Below are 26,007 nucleotides of genomic sequence, written 5' to 3' on the forward strand. Positions count from 1 at the left end.
TAGAAAATTGCAAATAAAATGTTTAATTTCAGAAACTGAGTTCACCATTTATAAATACACTAAAACATAGTAAATGCAAAATTAGATTAGGCATAGGTACAGTATTTTAACAAAACTACAACTTTTCTAAAAGGTCATAGGCAAATGATGACTTGTTTCCCAGAAAGTATTTCAATGAAAACTGAAATGAGTTAAAAAACGGAGAACATTCCTTTCAAACTAAAATGCTGGCTTTTTTTTTTCCCATCTTATTTCAAGTTTTGAGGGGTCTATATCCCATCTGTCTGATGGACACCAACAGTTAGAATCAACCCTACTACATCAAATTCTAAGCAGTGCACCATATCCATAAGGCTGTTACTGAAAATCGGAAGATTGGTTCTTTCTGCACTAGAAGCTTTAAGACAGGCTGCTCTACACAACTGAATTTACATTAGGAATAAGGAATCCATTTTTATAATAGGGAACCTTATAGTTTTGATGCACTAAAGAACAGGAAAGACTCTAGAATGACATTAGAGTCTCCATGGTAAATTTCTTGCCCTTTTTGTACCCGGCATTAAACAAAAAGCATTAATTTGCAACCTTTGATAAGAGTTCCAAATAGCTTTTATAAATACCTAGGATATTTCTATAGTTCAGTTAGAATGTAAAGCCTGAACAGGAGAATCCAGGATGGGAAGTTTACTACAAATTGCTGTATAACTGGCATTCCATATAATTTCAAATTTAATATTTATTTTCACATACTAAGTCAACAGTCTCCTGTAAACACAGCTTCCTCAATGACTCCTTTTAATCCTTTAAGTACTTTAGGGCTTGCAGTTAAAAACACGATGTGATATAAGACAACTTGAACCCCATCTTTCATGTACAGCTTTCTTTTGACAACTACAAAAGCTCTTTTGTTGCAATTAAAGCAATGTTCAACTAAAATACAGTACCTGGTTTATGGTTTTTACATAGTAATTGAATAAAAAACTACAGAATAGAACTGTTTACATCTTTTTTTTTTTTTTTTTTTTTGCCATTCTATTAAAACAAATGACCGAACTTTTTCAAAATTTAATTTACAAGTATGGATTAAAACCTACATAAATCTGTATAATTTGACAAGACAGGCTATCTCTAGTGTGAACTTTTAAAAAACATATATACAATATCTGGCCTGAAGTACTATGAATAAGGCACATGTAGACATATTGAAAGCTGAAAAAGTGGAACTAAAATTTGGAATTATAGTCACTGATTAGATGTCATACATGGCCCCTACTGGAGCAATTTAAAAATCCAAGTTATAGATAGTTAATATCCAGTGAGCAACAATAGATTTAGTCTAGCAGTTTGTTCATTAGTTTCAATACTGGAAGTATATTAAAGGAAGATTCACTTTCAGAAAGATAAGCTTTTCAAAGTGTTCAATCATTAACCTTGACTGACTAAAACTGTTGCTTTCATTGGATGTATTGAACAACCTCTCTGAAGGAACAATGCTTGGTGGACAACCCAAGAACCTGACAGCCAATTTTGACAGTACTGGCCATGATGACTTTTTAAAGTTCCAGTAAGTTAAAGGATCACAGTTATGCTCAAGCACTTCTTCCTCCAAGTAAGAAAGCACCATTTCCTCCGGTAACTTTGCTCTCTCTTTTAGGTCTTTTGTTTTCTTCATGTCACCCATGAGTGACCAAAGATTATCTTCCCCACATGAATTTGTAGATGGTGAACCTATATCGCATCCATTGGAAACAGGTTTATCATCATCTGAGGTAGAACTCATTATTTCCAGCTCCCTGATTAAGTCTTGTTTATATTGTTCAGCCTCCTCTTCTGTAAATAAGGATGTTTTATACCGGGGATCCAGAAGCGTTGCAAAAATGTACCTTGGATCATGAAGTGTGGAGGACAATCTACTCACCATAGCTTCTTTCAACGACTTCAGCATAGTATCTATGCCCATTGTTTCCTCAAATAGCATTTCTATTTTCCTGTTAAGTATATGAATCATTGGAATCACTTGGCTTAGAGTAGACATGTGTGTGCTCATCTCCTTGCTTGCAGCTTCAAAAGGTTTGAGAGCGTGACACACGGACTGCATGACCTCCCACTGATCACAGCTTATCAGCTCCCGAAAGCTGCACTCTATTGACATCTCATCAATTGCTCTTTTCTGTTCAATAAGACGTTCAAGCATGTGAAATGATGTATTCCACTTAGATGGAACATCTTGTATGAGCTGATGCTGAGGCAACTCATACTCTTTTTGCAGCTCAGCTAATTTCTCTTTCGCTTTTGCAGACCGATGGACGCGTTCACAGATCTTTCGTGCAATACTAAGCAAATTCTGAACCATTCTCTGGCTTTTAATAGCCTCATTTACAATGACATTAACAGTGTGACTAAAACATTGTACACTTGAATGATCACCCTCATTTAAAGTTTTCTCTATACTCTGATTATCAGTAACAGTAATCCCAATCTGAAGGCCGATGGAAGTAATCCATGTTTCCCACCAGTACTCTAATTGCTTTTGAATACTGATTCCATTGTAGTCACAATCAATCTGTGACACATTTAGTAGTGCTGAACAATGGTAATCCTCACACTGTGGTCGAAATGAAGACTCAAATGTTACCCAATGAGCTGTCAGGGTTAGATATTCTCGTGTTTGGTTGCTCATCCATATTCCAGATGTAAAATGGATCACCCCACTTTCAGCTTCTTTAAGATGTGAAATAATTATTTGTTTTACATTATCATACATATCTGGAATTGCTGTCCTAGAAAAGTAAGATGGAGAAGGTAAAGAATACTGAGGTTGTAAGTATTCAAGCAGCCTATTAAAGCCAATGTTGTCTACAAAAGAATATGGCTGAAGGTCAAGTGCAATCATTTCAGCTACAAGACTTGTGATTTTTTTGGCAACTGGGTGAGAGTCACAAAATTTGTCATTGGTTTCATCAAAACTTGAAGCTCCTAGTAATTCTGTGCTCAGTGGCATGTGATTATCCGTAGATGAGGATAACACGGTCTCCGAGACATCAGTTTTCAACACATTGTTGTGAAACCGCTGCAAATGTCTTAGAAGGCAACTTGTGCCCAGATTTGTTGGCTTTTTCCCCCTACTTATCGTACGTCCACAGTGCATACATATTACTTTTGTTGAATCTGCAGAACAAATTGAAAAGTGATTCCACAGTTTTGAGGTCTTCTTACTATTAACAGGAAATATAATTTGATTATCATGTGTAACCATTGTAGGCAAGTCAGTCAGCTTTGAGGATGAACATTCTGCAGAAGCCAAAGTGGCATAAGGAGAATTTGCCAAGCCCATTTCAAGAAAGCTCTTTTGGCTTCCTATTACATCAGGATGGCGTCTATACAGATGTCTCATCAAGCAGCTTGTTCCCAAATCTCCTTTCTTACCACGACTTATCATACAACTGCAGTATCTACATACTGCTTTTAGACTGTCTGCAGGTGACAGTGAAAAGTGGTGCCAAACTTCTGATTTAAGCCTTTTCATAATCCTTTTGTTTTGCTGAAATACAGCAGTAGGTTCAAATATTAGTGGACCTAATCCCTCACATTGTTTCTCAGGAGATGAAACAAAGGAGACTTCACCAATATCATCAGAAGATGACAGCATTGAGTCTTCCACTAGAGCATCTCCAGAAGAGAGATTAGTATGGATATCCTCAGAGATTCTGTCCGGAGAAGAAGAAACAGAAGTTGATCCTTTCATTAGTTTTCCAGGAGAGGATACCATGGAATTCAGATCACTATCTGAGGGTAGTAAAGAAGGCAACAGAGTTGGAGGTGCATTGTAGAGAGGTGGTATGCTGGTACCACCCCCATTTTCTTGCAGGACAATGGAACGATGGGCTCTCCACATGTGTCTTATTAAACAACTCGTTCCCAGGTCTTTTCCATTTTTTCCTCTACTGAATTCATTCATGCAGTGGATGCAAACAGCTTTAGAATTATCTAGAGGTGATAAATAAAAGTGTTTCCAGACAGCAGACCTCCTTCTGGACCCTGATGTGCTCTTTGGAATTACAACAGCTTTTTCTGCTACATTCTCCATATTGTCATCATACTGGTTGTTGGGTAGCTGTGGAGATGACCCAACCATGACTTCTTTGCTGCACTTTTCAGAAACTGAGAGATCTGATATTTCCTCAGAAGAAACAATAGAAACAGATTCCTCAATTATTCGATCTGGAGATGGTATTTTGGAAGCCATTTTCTTGACCAGTTTTATGGGGGATAACATAGAACTCAGATCTCCAACATCTGCGGACTGAGGTGGCAGCAACAATGCAGGTGAAGTAAAAGAGGATATACCTGGCATACTTCCATTTTCTTTAATTAGTACAGTGGGGTGGGCTCTCCTCACATGTCTCATGAGACAACTGGTACTTAAGTCCTTTTCATTTTTACCCCTGCTGAATTCTTTCATACAGTACATACATATTGCTTTAGTGCTATCTCTAGGCGATATAAAAAAATGGTTCCAAGCAGGTGACTTTTTTCTGGAGCTTATGTTTCTGCTAGAAAGGAGGCTCTGTGTCACAGCTTCCATTGCTACATCATACAGTGTACTACTATACTGAGAAAAAAGAGATCCATAATCATCTTCATTTTCTGTAGATAAATATTTGCCAGGGTTGTTGGTAATAAAATTCTTTTCTTTATCTTCCTGTTCATCACTGCTGTCCGCATGTTTGAAATCATCTTGTTCTGTCTTTATGTCCATTCTCTCTAGAGTACAGTTAATGCTGTCTTCCTCTTGCTCTACTTTAAAATTATTGATTTTACCCAAAAAAAAATTACCATCCATTCTGGGGAAGCCTGCTTTACTCTTGTCCATGAATGACGAATTCTTCTTGACAAGTCTTCATTAATTAATAAATATAATTTAAAATATTTAAAATTTTATTAATATTACGTATCTTGTATATTGAATGCACAAAACCAAACGTGTGTATGTGTTAAACTAATCTGTGGTTTATGAATTCCGTATCCATGTTGTGCATAAGCAAATACAATTAGTCATAAAAATCCATTGAAAAATTATAGACTTTGCTAACGGAATCTCATGTTTTCCCCAGGATCAGGACATTTCGGGTCATAGATGAATGTTCTCAAAGACAGCTGTGGTTATATGCTTCATGTTGTAGAAATAATCCTAAAAAATGAATGTTCTGTTTTCTTGTTGAAGGAAGCCATTCTGTTCATCTTGATTGGGCAACTGGGATCCTTTCGCACCATCTAGAAATAAAATAAAAAAAAAGTAAATCAGAAGACAAAGTTGACTAACGCACTTTACATATCTAGAATAATGGGGAACTGAAAACATGCACTAAATTTTCTATAGGTTTCTTGTTTTGTCTTTCTTTGAGATAAAAGCAATGAGTGTATAATTGAAAAAAACGCCAAACAAACAACAACAAAAAACCCAGAACAAACAAGATTTAGGAACTCATTTATTGTAATCAAATACATGTCTACATATGCAGCTCTGGCTCAGCTTTGACAAAATATACAGTCCCAAGCAGCACTTTTGTATTTGCCTGGATTACCTATGCCTCACTCCACATCCTAATTCAACCACTGCATGGTTATATATACATTTATATACAACCATAAACTACACAGGTGTCTGTATCTACAGAGAGGTACCAAGACAAGCAGACATTTTAATCACGTTAGTAAAGAAATATGTCATTAAAACCAAAGATTAAGTCATACTTCTGTACACATGTGCCCTTAAATACTGACAGCAGTGTTAAAAAGTCCATTTTACAAGAAACCTCTGTAAGGGTGACTGAATCGTCACACTAATTACTCTTCTTCCGATCATAGTCTCACCTAGTTATTTATATGCATGCCCTCACAATCCCAGACAACACCTATACTTCAGAAACAGGCTACTTCTAGAGTTTCAGAATTCAAAACCTCAGAGTTCAGTTTAGGATCGTTAGGCTATGCAAATGCCATATACACGCTGAGGTTTCCCAAAAGCATAAGAACACCACACAGAGGAAAAGATACACACGCTGATGCCCAGTGAAGTTCTGCCACCTTAGGTGGGGTTTTTTGTGTGGTTAATTTTTCTTTTTTACTATAGCTCTATCAGAATTCTATCAGAATTCTCAACAATCAAACCCTTTTTTGATTATTCTTTTGTGTCAATAACACAGTTATTGGTGCTTTCATTCTAGATAACAAACATCTTTTGATCACACAGGTGATGCTACAGTAATTGTGCAAATTTGATACTATGGGACTCTTTCTCTGAAGCTGAAGACAAAACAAATTGCAATCATGTATTTTAAAAATGTCTTACACAATTATCATGTGTTAATCAAACACAAAAATTGTTTCAGCAAACAAAAGATGACATAAGCCAAATCCACCAGACACACACAAAGCCTAGGTAGTGCTCACACAGCCATTTCCCCCAAGAACTAAGACCCAGGTCATACTAGCTTTCTCACCTATTTTAATAAATATTTCTCTGAGGTCTGTTTACAAAAGAGATTAGAAACTCTTATTTTCTGGGAATCTGAGATTTCTGGAAAAGCATACTATAACAATATACTATATTCTTACATATAAATATATATAGAATATACCATATTCTTTTCCAGCGCAGCAGAAGGGGCATGGAAAAGGAGAGGCAACCAGGTTATAGCCACTGTTTTAAGAAAATGGAGATGGAGCAGTCAGAATGTGCAAAGAGGAAGACAAAGCAGTAACTCAGCTTTTCCTTCCATGATACTTTTAGTATTTGTGCTCTCTAGTACTCTCTCTCCTCAGGAGAAAAAAAATATATATATATATTTTTTCAGAGCCAAAAGACAGGGCAATTCAGCAAGAAGAGAATATTAGCTCTAACAAAGGGACAGACATTGTTAGAAGAAAAGAAAAACCTTGAATTGCTCAATAAAACCCCCAAAACCCAACACAGTACACAGTACTTTCCATTGGTTTGTGAAATCACATCTAACAACACCTCTGGCAGAGACTAAATTTCACTCAGTATAAAAGTGAATGAAACACTAGATAGTGATCACACACATATTAATGATATGGAAGCATGTGCACCTGGGATGAGTGAGCACCTATGATATTCAATGTTTTTAGCAGAAATGAATCTAGGGATTTTTTTCATCTCTAAACTATTCTGTGAATTTGAAACTCGTACCGCAAGCAGGAAAAGCAAGAATTTATCATTAGCTGTTGTGACAGGATCACAAAACAGAAAGGCTCACAAGCAAATGACTCCATGCAGAGCTTACAAAACATAAATTATGCATGCAAGTGCCAAGTTACAATAAGCACATTACAGAATCCTAGCTAGATTTGAACAAAATACATGCACACATCCATTGACAAATTTGCTTCTGACAGAACTGTGCACAATTCCTTTGCCTCAAAACAGGTGATCTGATCTCTTGCCTGCAATTCCTCTAACTTCTTCATTATGCAAATGCAATTCTAGGCTTTCAGCAGAAAAATTCAAGGATGTGCTTCACTCATCCCTGTGATAAGCAGTTACTGCTTAACACAGCCAGAGGTAAGGTAGCCTTGATGGGAAGATTTGGAAGCCTGATAAATGAAACCAGCAGCAAACTTCAGAACAGTGTAACAGTGCTTAACTAGACTGACAGTCATTAACAATTAATTAACAAGGTCAAGTTCTTAATCATTACCAGCCATATCACTACAATATTCAAACAATTAGGGTCTAATAATCTTATTCTAAATTATCTTTGAGTACACAGTACCACTGAGCTGATACACATAGTTAAATACTGATGGTTACAGTCCTTGTGGGTCTCAGCTGCCAAGGCTGAGGAGAATATATGAGAGCACTACTGGGACTCTGAAGAAGGAATCCTGGTGGTGGTCTTTCTTCCTTATTTCTCCTTGCTGTTGTTGGGTGCATTGAACACCTGCAACCTTCACCAAAAAGGTGTGGGAAACCAGTATCATCTGCCTTCTTTCTTTAGGATCAGAAATTGTTCTTTTTCCACCAGAAGTCTTCCCTGCTTATTCTGTGTCCTTTAGTTTTGCTTGCAGGTTTTACTACTTGAATATGTGATTCACATGTTTCTCTGCCCCCTATCTGTGCATTTAAACATAGGTCTCCTTTTGCTGCTACTATATTATTTCTATATTTATGCTTAGTGGTGATATAAAATTATTTCATGCTATTAGGAGACTTATGCTATTAGCAGTGTTGCAATGTGCTTGTATACTGTGGTCAGAGTATTTTAGTGAAAACAAAGAAAACATTAATTATATCTTGTCCACTTTACCGGTCTTATAGGTCTCTGGCTACACAGTAGGTATTTTTCTGGATATTGTTGGCTGTCTTCTGGAAAGTGGAATAGCTGAGATGCCCAGAGGAGAGTGGTCAGGGCTGCTAGAACACTTCCTGGGAAATCCCCAAAGTTGAATGTCTCTCAGAAGATTTTGCATGAGGGCTTTTTTCCATTTTCTTTCAAACACCTAAGCATGATACACTATTGCTTTGAGTGTTACTACACCATACTTTAAAATTAAGGCAAGCTACCTTTGCTTCAAACACTCCTGTGGGTTCAACCCAGATTTTCTTTATAATACAGTCCCCAAAATACTCAGGGTTAGGAAGCTGTTTTTCACCTCCCCCTCCCACGTCAACTCTATGTAAGAGGATATCTATTTTAAAAATAAAACACCCCTTCCTCTTTGAAAATTTTATAGTAACCTAAAACAAAGTATGAATTTAGTTAAGGTCACCTTTACATACCTTATTTACCCATAGACACAAGCCACTTAAGGCTAAGGACTACTGCTAAACAAACAGGATATTCCAGGAGAATAAAAATGTTTTCAATCCAGAAAAGGCTACAGGTAGTCAGTTCAAAATTAAAATTATTTATGTTTTTGAAATCTCAGTAACCTACAGACAGGCAGAGAAGCAAAGAATGAAGAGTCACCTCGAAACAAAAATATTAAAAGGAAATAAATGAAACTAGAACAATTATCTACACAAATGCACTACTCTATAGTTCTAGCCCCTGAGTAGCTGTAGGCAGTCAGGGGTTGTTGTGGTAAGAAGCCTGCATAAACGTTTTATAGGATTTTCCATCCACTATGGGATTACTGCAAACATATGGCGGTTGACAAGAAATGTCAGGAGAATGTCCCTGATCCAAAAAGTGCCATGGTGGACTGCCATGAACAGAAGAAACCACTGCTGAAAAGAGTGAAATCACTGGTTAAAAAAGAGAAGTACTGCTATCTTGAGATTGCAGAGACATACATTAACATACAGAGAAATATGAAAAGCATGCAAAATTGAAACATGAGCAGCGTATCTGTTTGTGAAGGAGGTAGTGCCATGCAAGGCTTAGCAGTTTTGGGTTTTAGGCTGAGTATTAAGGCAATAATTATGGACTTGATTTTATTACAGAATCTTAGCACAAATAATGGTCTAAAGAAAGCAGTCTAAAATACAAAAACTTTAAATTATTACAGAAGTACATGTAATATAAATATAAGCAGACTGTCCTGGTTTGGGCCAGGATAAAGGTGATTTTCTGTCTTGTACTTTTGCTTTTAGTTAAGTCTCTTGTAAGTAATTGCACTTGCTGAAATTAACAGCAAGTTTCTCAGACAGTGTGTGCTTCTAGGACTGATAACACTGGATGTTTATAGTTAATGCTAGAGACTGGTGTGCAGAGCCAAGGACACTGCTCAGCTCTGAGGAAAACTTTTACCCTCCAGAAGGATAAAGAGGTCCCACCTGCATCCCTCCTTTGGGGAGGAACGGACAAGATAGATGCAAGAATTGACCAAACAGAGTATTCCATCCCATATACGTCATCCTCAGTATAAATTTGAGGGATCATGAGGGCCAAGCCAGATTTCCTGCTTCCCTTCCTTCACCCGGCATCCTGGAAGGATCCCATCCGTTTGCCTGCCTGTGCTCCTGATCCGTGCCAGCCCATATCTGTGTGTTCCTGCCTCCAGTTCCCGACTGCTGCCGACTCCAGGAGTCCAGCCTGGACTTTCCCAGGGCTGCCCTGCAGCCTTGGTGGTGACGTGAGAGCTATTGGGGGGAAGGGGGGAGGAATGTGGTATCCATTTCCTTGTATATTTGTATATATTTAGTAATTTTTCCTATTTATCATTACTGTTTCATTAAAGTTGTGTAGTTTAGTTTCCAACCCATAAGTCTCTCTCCCTTATTCTCTCTCCTTTCTTTATCAGGGAGGAGAGAGAGATTAATAGAGAGCGTCTGTTACTCGGTTTAATTGCCGGGCCAGTGTTAAACCGTGACACAGACACACCTTCAAAATGTTAGATTAGCTGATTCAAGAAAACTGCAAAATGTAGAAATAAAGTGAAAGCAAAAGTCCTTACTAGTTTTAAAAGGAAAATAATCAAAAGTAGTGACAGATTTTGAGTGTAGGAGGCACATTAAGATCACAGATTTTGAATTTTTTTTTTCAGTTTCAGAATAAATAATGCTAATCTTGTTTAATTTAGGAAATGTACAGGCATTGTTAACAACATCAGGTAAAAAGAATAATCCTAAAAAACAAGAAATAAGGAGGAGACCTTTTAAGAGACTATTACTAACTCCCTCTTCAATGGCATGTACTATGCTAAGTAAGGAGCATTTTCTAAAAAAAACAAACCAACACAAAAACAAACAAACCAAGTAAATAAACAAAAACAACTAAAAAACCCAAAACAACAACGAACTACACACACAAAAGCCCCCTCTAAGAAACACAAAATAAAATGCACATCCAGAAACTTGTAAAAAATTAGCAGAACATATTTTTATAAATGAACAGCCTAGATGAGCCTTACTGCTTTTCAAAGTTACAAATCTCTTGAAGAGGAAGACTAAAACCAGTGACAGATTAAATAGAAATTTTCTATGACAAAATATCAATAACTAGCCTTACCCATAAAGAACTAAAGGACTTTGCAGGATACTGACTGATTAAAACATTGTATTAGAAGAGACTGAAAAATCAGCATGTTGGTCTGAAATGAGATGGGTACTACGCTCCAGTCTCACTGAAACTTACAGGAAACTGCACAGGTGTACAAGCATGAACTAGTGGATGCAATGTGCAGTGGGGATCAAAGTACAAAAAGTCAGGCTTAATGAAAGAAATAAGTAGTTCTGAACCTCATGGAAAGTGTAATTTGTAAAGGACTGTTGGGGAAAAAGAGCAAGGTAAAGCCATCTTTACAATTCCATAACTCTTGCAGCCACCTGAATGACAGATCTTACATTAACCAATAACTGTCGTGGTTTAGAAATGTATTGTTTCCAACCTGCAAAATACCCTCTGATTCCACAGCCCCTAATGTTACATCTGGACACAAAGGAGGTAAGGTGTGAACAGCATCACCACCACCATATATTAATCCCTGTTGATAGGAACAGTCTTTACCCTATTCTTTCACCCTAGTGTTCTTAGCTCTTCACCCTTTGAACAGAATATGACAATTAAGTAATATTAGATGTTTTTATTAATTTTATATGAAAGAGTTGAAGTTTATAGGAATTTGTGTATAGAAAGGGGGAGGCCAGGAGTGATTATTTCCTCCAAGGATGGAGCATTTCAAGCCTAGCAGGATGCCATGCAAAAGAGCTTTAACAGGTTGAGAGGCAGGAACCATGCAGCTCCTGAGGATACTGTGTCTGCTGGGCTTCAGGTGCTGCAAAAAACAGGGTAGCATCCTGGCAAGGCAATTGATGCCCTCAGCTCCTTCACCCTGGAAGAAAACAGAAGCTTGGAAAAATTTGAAAGAAAAAATAACATGTCCAGACTGAAGCTGAATCACTATAACTCAATAGCCACAGAGATTGAGACTAAGCAAGGTATTCTTCATTATGGTGCTGAGAGCACAGGGGCTGCTCCACCTAACATGCACACCACTTGGTTATTTGGTTACACTTTTATCCTTAAAAATCATATATATGCATTACATTTCCCTTCAAATCTTCTTCCACTAGTTATTAACATAAGATTCTACCAATTTCAGCATGATTACTGTCTCCTGGTGGTCCTGGGTGAGGGTTCTTGGGAGGAAGGCTCAAAGTCTTCTTCACAGTGTACTTTTAACCCCAGGCCTTGGATTTTTGCACTTGTGTGAGAAATGCTGAGGCAGCAAACCTGAACTGTTTGAATCTGGGTTTTCTCTAAGCTTATCAGCAGCACCTCTCTTTCGCCCATACAATAAATCAGAAGTATCCTGCCTAAGGATGGCCTGCCTTGCCACATTCTGCCTGGCAACATCCTGCCTGACCATTTCATTGTTTCCATGTTAGCAAGTTTTAACCCTTTGCATCAAGGCTCACACATAAGGAAGGAAACAAGAACGTGGTTTGGAAAGCAATATGACTTAAGTATGCTCAGAGGCTCGGCAGACAAGGAATGAGAGCCCTCCAAGAAAGGTATGTGAGCTCCCCAGTGTGCTCATGTTACTTGTCAGGACACGACAGAGACCTCCGACTTGCTGAAGCATAAAGACCATTCATGCCTCTTCTAGTTGCTGAGAAACTCAAGTGTTTGGTGTAAGCTGGGGCCTAAATCAGTAATCCTAGGCAGAGGAAAACCAAGATGTGGAGAGCTGAGTATTAAAGCCATAACTATCATCCTTAGATTCTGGCATACTCAGTTCTAATTACAAATGCTAGAATTCAGCTGAAGTAGAGACCAAAAGGTTAAAAAGACTACCAGCTAAATCTAAATATTCCCCTCCTTTCTTGCCTCCCATTTCCCAAAGCATGACTTGCCAGTGCCAAGTAGTTTTTTTTAAAAAAAAAAAATTTCTAGACTCCACCATCCCTAAATTAACAATAATGCAGGATGACAATAATCACAAGCACAACTTTGTCTTGGACTCTTGTTAAAGAGAGAGCATCAAGCATCATCCTCTTATTCTTTTAATTCAATTTATTTTGTGCATTTTTTGTCTTTTTGCTGCTGTAGGGAATCTGATAATTGACTCTTTTTTTTTTTTCTTTTTTTTTTTTTTTTTTAATTCCCTAAACCTCAGGAAAGATTCAAGAACTAAGAGCCTCAAATCTCAGCCTCAAGCTCTAAAAGATCTGCATCACTGTATATGGGAGAAAGCCTGCATACCAGTTCCCACTGACAAAACCACACCAGCTCTTACACTGATGTGTAAAAAGAGTGGAAATAACTAACAGCAATAGCAGAACTGAAGAGCAACTGTGTGATTTCTAAATTAGCACTACTTAAAAAACACAAAGCAGAAATGGAGTGAGATTTCATTTTCAAAAATAAGATTTATTTTAAAAAATAGGATCTGGTTCTTAAATCAGTTATTGCACCAGAATATCCATAAAACTTCTTAAAATGCTTTTTGAATATTATGCATTTTGCATTATTTTCCAAGTCCGATATAAATAAGGATGTTTCTATTAGCAAGCATATTACACTATTTTTCCCTGACAATTTAGTTCTGTTTAGCACCCAACAAGACTGACTAAACATGCTCAGGACCCAAATGTTTCACCAGATCTCGATGATACAAGCTGATTCCTGTTTAACAATAAAGCAGGTGTCTTATACAGGGAAGGGGGTCAAAACATTTATTTCTAAAGAGATTACTCTTCAACTCTTACTTACAATTTAGTAAACAAAAACCTCCCTAGTTTTATATTAAAAAGAAAACTGCCACCATACTGTGTGTATCACCATACATAATATTATGTATCACCACAAAAAGTAACACTACTCATACCTTCATACTCATAGAGACTGATAAGTCTCTAGAGTTAAAGGGTTGGTTTTTTTCTTAGTGCATCTGATCTCAAATGGGGCTATCTTCTCTCACACATCCTTTGCTGACTTCCCCATAGCAGCACATCACAAAAAAAGTTAGGGGATGAGGGGCGGAAAGAAGGTTGTATACATGCTAATCATTTCTGTACCTGTATTACTAAGACAATGCTCATGGCAAACAGATCTGTCACAGTAACTAAATTATTTCAACATCTGTCTAGGATCCAAACTGTCTCTTAAACATTGAAGTGTTATTTCTTGTTATCTGGTATTATATAAATGAAGCAGAACTTGCAGGATATGTTTCTGTGCTATTGTTCACACCTACCAAATGCCATATCGGTCTGTCATCTGTTGAAATTCTAATGTTTTAAGTGATAAGTTAATTAAAACTTTAAGCAGGAATTTCTAAAGTCTTACATATCAGTTCAACATTGCTCCAAGTGGAAGTTATAGACAATACTATTATTTTTGACATTTTTATAATTTACATTTTTTGACTAATAGCTATGATATGCTAATAAGAAGGAGCAACTCTTAATATTACAAGAGATAAGGTGGTGGGTTGTTTTTTTTAAGAAAAAAAAAATTAGATTTTGTTAAACAGCCAAAGCACGTATTGTGTGTTTGACAGCATTTTTAGTGCAGGAGGTGAAAGCTCCTTTTAGTATCTCATGCTTTACAGTTTGGGGCTGAAGGGAGGGAAGGGGAACAAAGGCTGCAGCAATACAACACAATGGTAAAATGAAGAAGATAAGAACAGAGTAGTCAAGACACATCAGTAGTACCTAACGGGAAAAAACACACAATCAAAAACACAGTAACAACAGATAAGTTGCAAAAGGCTGAAAGACAAAAATACAAAACATATACTTCATGCGTCTATAGAACAGTAGCCTGGGTTCACAAAAGCATCGGAAAATTCAAAGAAAAGCTCCTCTAACACTTCTTTTCCCCAACTGTTCAATTCCCCTGCCCATCCCATTACAGCTCCTCCTGTGCAGTCCACAGCTGACAAAGTAAACGGGATCAGTCTAGGACAGGAAATTCTCCTGACTAGTCCACCTTCCTAGCTTGCAATATACTAGAAAACATATACTTTTTTCTTTTTGAAATCTACCTTTAAATTCAGTACGTGAAACCTTAAGCACTTTAAGTATGATTGCAAACAGTTAAAAATGAGACACTTGTAAGGAAAAAGCTGAGAGTTACAAAGCTGAATAGGCAGGATAAGAAAGAAAGATGAGACACATCATGTCTTATGTACAGCAAACCTTGGAAGTCTTGCTGAAAATATCCATGTAAGTATAAAATGAAAAAAACTCACAAAACAAACAGGGTCCTTTGCAGAATGCAATTATCATGTTTGAGCTGTAATTTTTCTTTTAAAAAAAATGATAAATCGAAAGGTATCTGTTGAACTACTGAGAATGTTCTATATTAGTATCTATTTTGACACTAACAAGATCAAGCCTGTGGAGTTCTGTTTAAAAATCCTTCATATTTCCCTATTAGTCCAACTCTGTATTCATATCGATGTCAGTCAGTTACATATCTGCAGATACTTCCACTTGTTCTATGGAGAGGTTTTCCATGATTTACAAGCTTAATGATTCTTTTGTCACAAAACTTTATTCCAAATCAAAAGATACCCTTAATTACAAGTGATTCTCCAAAGAAATTTATTTCTTCCTTGTACCAGGAATCTGCTTCCATCTTAATGTAACAGTTTGAAGAAATACATCTAGATTTTACTTGAACAAGGAAATTACTATTTCCTTCCTAAATATACTAAACATAACAGAAAATAGTATCCATGCTCCCATACAAGATATTTTTATGAAGTTCAGAAATACTCAGTTTCATCTTGCTAACAAGCACTGGACTTGCAACAAAAACTGGGAACTTCAAAGCTGAGCTTCCACATCACATGCAGGCATAATCCATCATGCCCATGATAGGGGTGAACTTCTTATGACTCTTTCAAGTATTATTTGGACACAAGTATTAAACTGTACATTCATCATTAGCATCTGACAATTTCACCTGATATCCCAGTTTAAAAAACAATTGCCTCAACTTTTTCTGTCACAAAACCAAACATTCCCTTTGCCCTGGTTTATGAACAGAAAAATGACTGTACACCTTTCCCTGTTCAGTTGTCAACCATCCTGCCTCAAGACTCCATGAGAAGGGGTCTTTTCCCTCCTAAACTTTTAGGGACACAGTCTCTGCCTTCTTCAAGGCAAGGTGAGACTTTGCAGTTAAGACCCAACTGACACGGACCACCAAGCCACGAAATCTGACATTGTTTTCAGTAGTACTATACTGAGCATTAGGAGGAAATCCAAAGAGACACTCCTGTCCTGGTGAACAAGTAGCTCAGTCTTCTTCTCCCAAAAGAAACAGTTTATAGGAGAACAATCCTACTGCCATAGTCACAGATTTTAATTTGACCAAATGAGGTTTAGCTCAAAGAGATAACAAAAAATACAGCAAGAACTCCAAAGGACAATACAGCTTTTTGTAGCACCTATTCTAACTATTGCAGTTCATGAGCTTTAATTTATGTAACACAACATGTAATTTAAATAAGTTTTACAGAATAAGAATACATGGGTGTTTTATTCAGAGAGAAATCCAAGACATTTTTAGTACAAGAGCAGGCAAAGCAAAGGGTAGCCCTTGATGTTCCCATTTGCTTAATTTTATTATACAGAGCCACAAAAATATTTTAATAAACCCAGTATTTTGGGAGGTATAGAAAGGATAATAAATAAAAACATTTAAACAAAAGAGAAAGGCCAGGAAGTTTCCATGTTCTTTATGAACATGGCTGTATTTCCTGTCATAAATAGATTACTGTCTCTCCATCACACAGTTGAGCCACAGAAGACAAGTCAAAGGAAAGGAAAAGAAGAATGGAACCTCAATCCCTCCTGTTTCCCAATGTCAAATGCAAAGATTCTGCCAACAGTACACTGTTTGGTCCCTGACAGATGACCCACTCTTCCTTCTATTTCAGTAGCTACTGCTGCAAGTAACAAGTGAAAATCTCTTTAGCCTCCTATCTTTTGGTTTGGATTTTTTTCCCCCTGTCTGTAGGTATACTCCCACAGTTCTTAGCATATCATGTTTCCACCTTTAATGCTGAAAAGAGAATTTTTTTTTTACAGAGTAAAAATAAAAAATGGTAAAATTGCCATTACCTAGGCCACATTTTAGCAAGGATTTGCAGTCCCAAACCTTAAAGAAGAAAAGCTCTCAAGAGCTGGGAGCCTATGGTTGGGTAAGAGTTACACACTGGCAACAGTTTCCACAGTGCTCTTTCCTTTTCCACCTTCTCATGGCACTTCTAACACTACTAGACCCCTCCAATGAGGAAGGCTGAGATTTTCTAGATTTTCTTCGACAATCTAAACTGCACATAAAAACTACTTCATAGCATTAACAGGAAGACTTTAATTCTTACAGTGGATGCTAAAGTATTTAGACCTATGATGTTTCTGATCTACCAAAACATTAACATTTTGAGAGAGCAAATAACACCCATACAACAAAATATTCTCATCATTATTTTCAGGAGACTCTTCAGCTCTATATAAGCACTCATAAGTGTGTGTTCTTAATCACAAATGAAGATAGCATCACGGACAGAAAGAACATCTGAAAAATGCAGGCTCTCTGGGTAACACCATCAACTCCAGGAGCTGGTATGCAGTATCTTGTTTATAATATGCTACATGGCATGATCTGTATTGATTAATACATCCCATGTTGCATATTGATACAATGAAAAACAAGAGAAAGAGTCAGTCTTCAACTACCATGCCATGAAGGAAAAATACTCCAGCAGGAAGTAGTATAAGATCACTTAAAAGATTATGTATTTGATATATTACTCACATTTCATATTTCCCAAAATAAACATGTAAAAATAACTATGTTCCATAAAACCTTAACAAAATAGTTAAAGAAAAAGCTGTCACAAGGGACTCAAAATATGTTATACAAATGCATTTTTAGGCTGACCAAAGTTATCTAAGCTCTATTTCAGAATGTTTGCAACATGAATTTCAATGAAGCACATGATTATGAGCAGGGGATAAAATGTATACACTTTTCCATTGGTGCTTATACTAGCATTTAAATTCTTCAAGACTAACCACTTACTTAACCACTTCTACCAGAACACTTGAATTTGCAGCTAACAGTTATTTCATCTGGGACAATAATTCAAGAAATAGTTCTGGAAGATACTAAGACCAGATACTCATTTTCAGGAGACAGGGAGCACTAACATAGGTATTTTCATTGAAGGCTTTTAACCTTGAGAACCACATTAGAAAGGTTCTTCGGTTAGAGTTATAAAATTCTACACTGCTTGACAACATACAACTAAACCATGCAAAGCATAAAGTGACCAGAGGTGAGTGTATTAGAATTCAGCATTAAATACACAAGAGTTAAATCCTGGATACTCTAGCAAAAGTAACATTGGTCCTTTTACCAGAGTTCTGTACAGTGGTCTAGAATTGTCTCAAAAGGCTGTTGCATAAAATGAGAACTCTTTCCTGCTCTTTGCCAATGCCACACACTTGGAAAGAGCTAGCAGTTCCTTTTTGCTTAGACTCTGATGAAGAACAATCCACAAGCAGATTTAGTATGAAATTAAATGGTCCGTAACTTCTGTACCTATCACTTAGGGAAACTTTCCTTCAAGACGTGAATCTGAATCATGTTGGGGTTTTGGGGTTTTTTGTTTGTTTGTTTTTTTGTTTTCATACTGAGGCCAAACTCTTACGAGGAAAGGCAGAGTTGGGATTCTTCAGCCTGGACAAGAGAAGGTTCTGGTGAGATGATCTTGCAGATTTTCAGTACTTAAAAGGGGTCTATAAGAAAGATGAGGACAAACTTTTTAGAAGGGCCTGCAGTGCAGGGGTCATGATTCTAAACTTAAAGAGGGTAAATTTAGACTAGATAAAAGGAGGTGGTGAAACACTGGAACAGGTAGATACCCCAGTCCCTGGAAATGTTCAAGGCCAGGTTGGACAGGGCCCTGAGCAACCTGATCTAGTTGAACATGTCCATGATCACTCCAGAGGTTCTGGACTAGATGACCTTTAAAGGTCTCTTGCAACCAAAACCATTCTATCATTCTGTGACCCCACCAAGACTTCAGTCAGCATTTTACCCATCTTAAATATTTTATATATCTGTTGCTAATATGAATATTAATAAAAAACATAGGCAGCTTAAAAATTGAACTATTTTATTCCAGTGGGGGGGGGGAAAGAGGTTGGGGTGTACAAGGAAGAAAAAATAAACAGAAAACTCTGAAACAATATACAACAATAGCATTTATTGTTTATCTACATACAAACGCTGATCTGCATATGAACAGTTTTTTTCTCCTGCATCTTAGGCCAAGAATCTCAGGCTCCTGAAAAATCTGTACTCAACAGTTCAAACTGAATACATAAAGAAAAAAAAATGTTTCACACAAAAACCTTAGAAGGAAGTATTAAATTATACTTTATCAGTGAGGACATGAAAATCTAAGTAAGACAAGTGTAACTTGAGTTTAGGACTAATGTAGAATGCAAGTTACTTCACCCTTTTTAAGAGGTAAACTGCAGGATAAGGATGTATCCATGCCAGCTGTTACAACAGACTCAAAGGTGGCCCAAAACCCACAAACCAGTTACTCTAATACTGTAAAGATATCCAAGCTTCCAAATTTAAAAATGTCTCAGGCACTCACAGACTCACATTTAGCAGACCTCCTGCTAAATAATCAAACTCCATACAGGTCAATGTATAGACATACAATTATTCTTGACCTTCATACATTGGCTTAATCTAAATTAATAACAATGATGATGAAAGACCCAAACCAAACATGCTTCCCACTGGTTTATTCATAGGAACAAACAGAACAAACAAACAAAAAAACCACAAAATGCACTTACACATTTGTTCCACTGCATGCGGGTGGCTTCATTGGAGGTTAAATACTTGCTACTCAAACTTTATAATGATTGTATCTAAGGAAAAGAAGAAAGTAACTCCTTTTAATATTTTGGGGGGTCACATTAACTGTCACAGTGGCACTATCATGGGATGTTTCATTTTTCTTCAGGAGACAGCTGCAGGAGTTGCACTTACTAGTGCAACTAGTAATAGCTCTTGCCTTTTTTTCAAAATCCCTGGCCCTCATAATTGTGAAAAAAAATTACGATATTGTTAACCCTAGAGCTCCAAAGGAAAAAAAAATTAAGAAAAGAAATCAATACCAAACCTCCCCTACCACAAATAATAAAAAGATTTAAAAGTGAGATTTTATACTTGTACTGGCACTGCTCCACATTTTTTATGCTCAGGGCTGACTACATCTCATGATCAATGAAACCAAATCCACACCACATGCAAGATTTCAAAGAGCTTGCTGACACCTTTCAAGGCCCAACAAAATTAACCTGGCAACTTCTTACACCTCTTCATGATCCAGATATACTGCTTACAAACTGCACCTACCACGTGTATTAAACAACATGCAATAGCACAGAATCAGCACAAGATTATAAGTCCTTATGTGTAAAAACAGAATGATTGCAAGTGGAGCATATTAAATCACGTATTTGACTTAGCAACAAAACAGACCAAAACAGTTTATCACAGGATTTATTACTGGAGTTTTGCAACTTCAGTTCCACTTACGACTATGCAGACATGAGTGTCATTGTGCAGAGTCCCCAGCTGCTTCACTGCCCCAACCAAGGAAGAAAAAAAATAAAAGAACAAAACAAAACAAACAAAACCAAAACAAAAACAAGAAATTTTTTTGCCATCTTAAAAAAAACAGAAATTAAACTTTGACTTCAAATCAATGCAGAAAGCAATAGATGCTGCAATGCTTAATGGTCAGGATGCTAAACTTCACACGGATCAAGAATCATCAGGGGTTAAAATCAGCAAAGCATTCTTCCCACCGGACAGTGCTTATTGCTCTTATTCACACTGTGAGACAGTGATTAATATATATATATACACACACTTTTTTTTTTTTTTTTTCCTCCAGAAGAACACCTTTCAGATGGTGTAAAGTCCTGATTGCTGGCTTGCTGTGGATCAACGAATAAACTACGTTCAACTTCTTTTACTGACGTTTTCATTTAAAAATACTTCCATACTCCCTCTTTAGCAAGTAAAAATACCTCCAGAGCTGTGTGGCTGGCTAATTTGACTGCTAAGATAAGACACTTCAGCTGTCCCTACTACAGCCAACATTTAAATAATGTATACAAAGAGGTTGTGTCAGCCAAGGAGACAGAGACCTACCCGAAGCAGGGTGCTCAGCAGGAGCAGTTAGGGCACTCTCCTGAAATACCTGGATTCAGCTCCTCAGGCAAAGTAGGGAAGTGAACCTGGCTCTCCTGCATTCTTTGCAAGTGTCAGAGCCTTCAGATTACAGGCAAGACAGAGTACAAATAATGCACCTTTATCTTTAAATGTCTTTAAAAAAAAAACAAAACAAAACCACACCAAAACCCCATTCCCATTTTCCCACTCTTTCATTTGTTAGAGATGACTATAAAATAGTTTCAAGCTGGGCCAAGCATTTCATTCAGTTCAAACTAATGATTGGGTTTTCTTGATTGTTTATTTTAGTGAGAAGAATAAAGTCATTTTAGCTGGATCCGAGCTTATTTTCTTTAGAGCAAAACACTTATTCAGAAAATAGCATACAGAATTAAAGTAGTAGATAAACAGCATAATTATTGAAATGTTAATTAAATTAACACATTTGGGGCAAAATTGGTACAAATTGATTGCTGTAATAAGAGACAGAGTATTAATTTTAAATACCTTTTTTCATACATTTTTTTTAAGACTTGGAAAAGAATACTGCTGAAATATGTGACAGCTGTTAAGCTAAGACTATTTTTAAGCTACAGTTTTCAAGCTCTTGACTACTGAAATCCAGACTTGGCTTGTGTATTAAATGTACAGAAAGTTAGAGCACTTGGTGAAAAAGTTACTCTTAACATCACAAGGTAAAAATATACCTGTATGACACTAGTGAATACAAACTAGCAGACATCACTCAAAGAAAAAAAAGCAACCCACAAACACAGAAAAAAAAAAAAAAAAAAAAAGGGGAAAAAAAAAGCCCCAAATAGCAGTTCAACAAGTTCTCATGCAGCTGTAACAGTGACCTAGTAACCCTCCAAACCTCCAAAGAGTGATAACAGGGATTGTCCAACCCTATATGGCATTAGAAAATGAAGGGGGAAGGAAAGGAGGTGAAAGATGGAAGGGAGGCAAGTGTACAGTAATAGCTAAACAGAGCACATAGGCTGAAAGTTTAGATAAAGATTATGGTAATACCATAATATTTCTTATGTCAACATCAACTAGTCTTACAGAGATTATAGGAAACACTGGTACTTCATTTTGCAATATATTGTTCAATATCAAAAATTCACAGTCTATTCTTGAATTATCACACTTGAATGAAGGAATAAGGGTCCCTAAAAATCAACCTATTTCCCTGTTGTTGCTATAACAGACCATCATAATATGCTGTCTCATCACAACAACAACAAAACCCAAACACACAAAACAAACCAGTACTATCATGGTTAAACTATGTATTACACTACATTATCTAGAATAGTAGATCCTCCAGTAGAAAAAAAAAATTATAAAAGCTGTAATTGTTCTTATTTCTTGTGTGTGCTTTAAGCTCTAGATTTCACTTGGCAGCTACCATTAGGCCACAGAAACAACTCATTTTTTTCCAGTAAATTTAAGTTAAAAATCCCACAGTTGAACTGACAGATACTGATGATGGCAGCAAAAAATGCAAAATAAACAGCCAAAGTTGTACAGAAAACAATGCACTTTTTCAGAGTGCAAGAGACCACCTTTTTGTGAAGCCTGTTTTGAAAGTGTACACCAGAACAAATAACTATGTAAATTAAACTCAATCACGTTGATACTGGTAAAATACCTAGACTGTCCCTGCTTAGGATAATAATAAAAAAAAAAAATGATGATGTTAAACAGTATTGTCTACCTTGTTCAAAATTCCCAACTGAACTATAGGTTTCACTACAGAACTATTACATAAGATAATACACACATATAATCACACCTGTTTACGTCTGCATAAAGCGGATTATTTCAAGTTGTACATTAGAGTGGCAATCCCATAGCACAATAAGCTCATTTTGAACTCTTACAAATTAAAAGTGAACCTCAAAAGGCAGGATTTACAAAATGCTCTCAGAGTCTTCATTGTGAATGGCAGTAAAGTGCAGCATGATGTTAGGAGCTACATCTGCATTCCTTAATTGAAACTTTATCAGCGCCACAAAATAATCTCTAAGAAGTTAGCATATTCAGGGTTCTAGGAATTAGAAGAGAACAAATTCCAAAAAAAAAGGGGAGAAAAAAGATACAACGGGATCAAAGGCCATGTAAATCAGCAGCTACTCCTTACAACCTGTTTGCTAGGGCTTTCTTCTGTAATACCTAGTTCTTAAGAATCTTTGATAGGAAGATATTCTACTTTATGTGGATAAAGAATTTTAAATAAATGTGAGGTATTTAGTTGCTGTCCTGTATTTCCAAAGGACCTCTTACAAGCCTTAGTGATGTATTAGGTGTACTGAAGTAGACCCGCTCTGAACAAACCACGCATGACCCCGTGACACAAGATGTTCTGCAAACACAATTCTTATTCAGGACATTTGCACCTGAAGTTTAAAATGAGCCAGGATAGGTAGAAACACTAAACAAAGAGAGAGGGCCACAGCACACATGGTAATATAAAGACAGTAAACACTAGTCTAAGCTCATCACCCCTCTAGACTCCTGCTATTATACACTTTGCCTTTCAAATTGTCACAATTTGGTCACAATTGTCACAATTGAGTTTTTCACTGGCACAATTTTGCTTTATACAGAGGAACAGGGAAAGAGCTACAGTTATTCAAAAGCATAAGTGTTTGGAAAACTTTTTTCTGAGATGCTTAGTTCTGAGTTTCATTTTACTTTCATTTTATTTATTCTCAACCAATTCTTATATCTGTCTAATGAAGTTCTACAGAATATATTCCTCATCATCTGTTAAAGTTGGAAAATACCAGCAACACTGTAAGTACCAAACTAGATCCAGACATAAAAGCCTCCAGCACCTTGCCTGTTTGTCTTATTCCTAGCAGACAGCTGTCAAATTTCTGACTTCACAAAATAATTTCTACTGCTTTTAATACATAATGAAAGGATGGAAGATTTTTTTTCTCCACAAAACCAAGCTCCATAACAAACAATAACTAAAATGCCCCTCCCCAGTATTTGTACAAATACAGGTTTTCTAGTAGCAGTGTGGTTATCCTGAGGATAGTTGATAAAGTCTTCTAGACTTCAGTACCACCAGCATGTACTCCACCAACATCCTCCCAAGGGTGCCTGCCTGCACTCTAAGTGAAACGTTGCATTACTAAAGATAACATTTATTGTCCTCACTCTCTTGAAAAGCAAAACACATGCACATGCACAGTGGCCCACAAAGACAACAACACATAAGGAATAGGGGATACATATGTTTATGTTATAGAGGCTAGAAATACTTTCTCTGCTTGGCACTACAGGCATAGCATGACAGCTCACACTGAGTTATTGAAATCTCTCAAAGATGCCCCCCAGAAACACGACACATAAGCACCAAGGAGAAAGGACTGGGGAAGGAGGGCTTTTTCCTACATCATAAAGTCAACTAGTAACTAGAATTCTATTAATGCAAAAGAGACCCTTTACCTTTCATTGCATGAATACACGTTTTTACACTTTGAGTGGAATGCACGTGCAGCAGACAACTTGAAGCATATCAGATGCCCTGGGAAACGCAGTCAGCACTGTAACCCTGATAGCCCCCAGCATCAGCGGCTGTCTCAGTGTGGATCAAGAAGTTACAGAAGGTATTTAAAAAAAAATAAATCACTGCGGCCGAAGTAGAAAGCGAGAGAAGCAGTACGTGAAGCTTAAATTCTGAAGCTTTTTCACGTGCACCCCTCCCGAGTGCCTGCCCGCGCGGGACGGAGCTGGAAACTTCACCCCACGCAGGAAGAGCAGCAGTGTTTACACCGCGACCGAAGCCGCTGGCGGGCGCTTGCCTCCCTTGTGTCCCGCGTTCTCAGGAGGAAATGTTTTTCAGGATACCGTGGACTTTTCGGCTCCGGCGTCCGACTACCACGCCTGTGCCCGAGAAGCCCGCCGGTCCCGGCGCAGCCCCAGCCCGCAGCGTGCTAGAAGCAGCGGGCTCTCCGCCCCCGGGGCTGTTCGGGCCATCTTAGTTTGGGATAGCAGCGGCCACATGGTCACCGCTCCCTCCCCAGGCCCGGCTACCACGGCCGCCCGGCGGCGCGACTCCACCAGGTGGGAGCGGGCACGGAGCCTCGGCGGGTCCCGTTGGCCCGGCCCGGCCCGCGACGCGCACAATGCCGGGCGGGCTCGGGGCGCGGCCGGCGGGCACCCCTCCCCGAGACGGGAACGGCAGAGCTTGCTGGGCGGTCCGGGCAAGCGCCGAGTCCCCGGAGACCGGCGACCCCCGCCCGCCGGGCCGGCCAGGCCCCCTCCCGGGGCCTCGCAGACAATGGAGCCAGTACCGCGGGCCTAGTTCCCGGCTTCCTGAGCCGCCGCCCCGCCGCCACACGCCCCCTCCCCGGCCTGGCGGCGCTGTCCTGCGGGCGCTCCCAGGCGGGACGGGGCGCCACCGGGCCCGGGGCGCGGGGCCCCGACCGCGCATGCAGCGGCACCGCTGAAGTAAAACCCGACGACGGCAGGAAAGGAGGCGCGGGGGGGGGAGGAACAGCCAGGGCCGGGGACGGGCCAGCTGGACCGCCCTGCCCTGCCCGGCCCGCTCCCGGTGCCGGAACGGTGCCACTCACCTCCCTGGGCGGCCGCCGGAGGGAAAGCCGGAGGTCGCCGTCGCCACCGCCACCCAGCCGGGCCCGAAAGAGTTAAAAGGAAAGGCCGGGCGGGACCGTCCCATTCATTAGCCGGGCTTTGTCTCCGGCCGCCGCCGCCGCCGCCGCCGCGGCGCTGAGCAGGCTGCCCCGGCTCGGCCGCCACGGGGCGCGGTGCGCAGGCGCAGGGCACG

The 26,007-nt window shown here is 38.5% G+C and overlaps 1 protein-coding gene across 3 annotated transcripts; it reads right to left on the reverse strand.

Moving 5' to 3' along the window:
* ZBED4 (zinc finger BED-type containing 4) lies at positions 1–25,993 on the reverse strand. 3 transcript variants are annotated; one of them, XM_071733827.1, is made up of 3 exons: positions 25,796–25,976; positions 19,811–19,885; positions 1–5,274 (listed from the first exon to the last, which is right to left on the reverse strand). In XM_071733827.1, the coding sequence occupies exon 3, from the start codon at positions 4,871–4,873 to the stop codon at positions 1,358–1,360; it is 3,516 nt and encodes a 1,171-aa protein (XP_071589928.1). In that variant the 5' UTR covers positions 4,874–5,274; positions 19,811–19,885; positions 25,796–25,976; the 3' UTR covers positions 1–1,357. The 3 variants fall into 3 exon arrangements, with proteins under 3 accessions (XP_071589928.1, XP_071589929.1, XP_071589930.1); XM_071733828.1 differs by lacking the exon at positions 25,796–25,976 and adding an exon at positions 24,666–25,688; XM_071733829.1 differs by lacking the exon at positions 19,811–19,885 and having other exon boundaries at positions 25,796–25,993.
* Between the last annotated feature and the right edge of the window lie 14 nt (positions 25,994–26,007).

This window comes from Heliangelus exortis, chromosome 1, assembly GCF_036169615.1.
Source record: "Heliangelus exortis chromosome 1, bHelExo1.hap1, whole genome shotgun sequence".
Lineage (NCBI taxonomy): Eukaryota > Metazoa > Chordata > Aves > Apodiformes > Trochilidae > Heliangelus > Heliangelus exortis.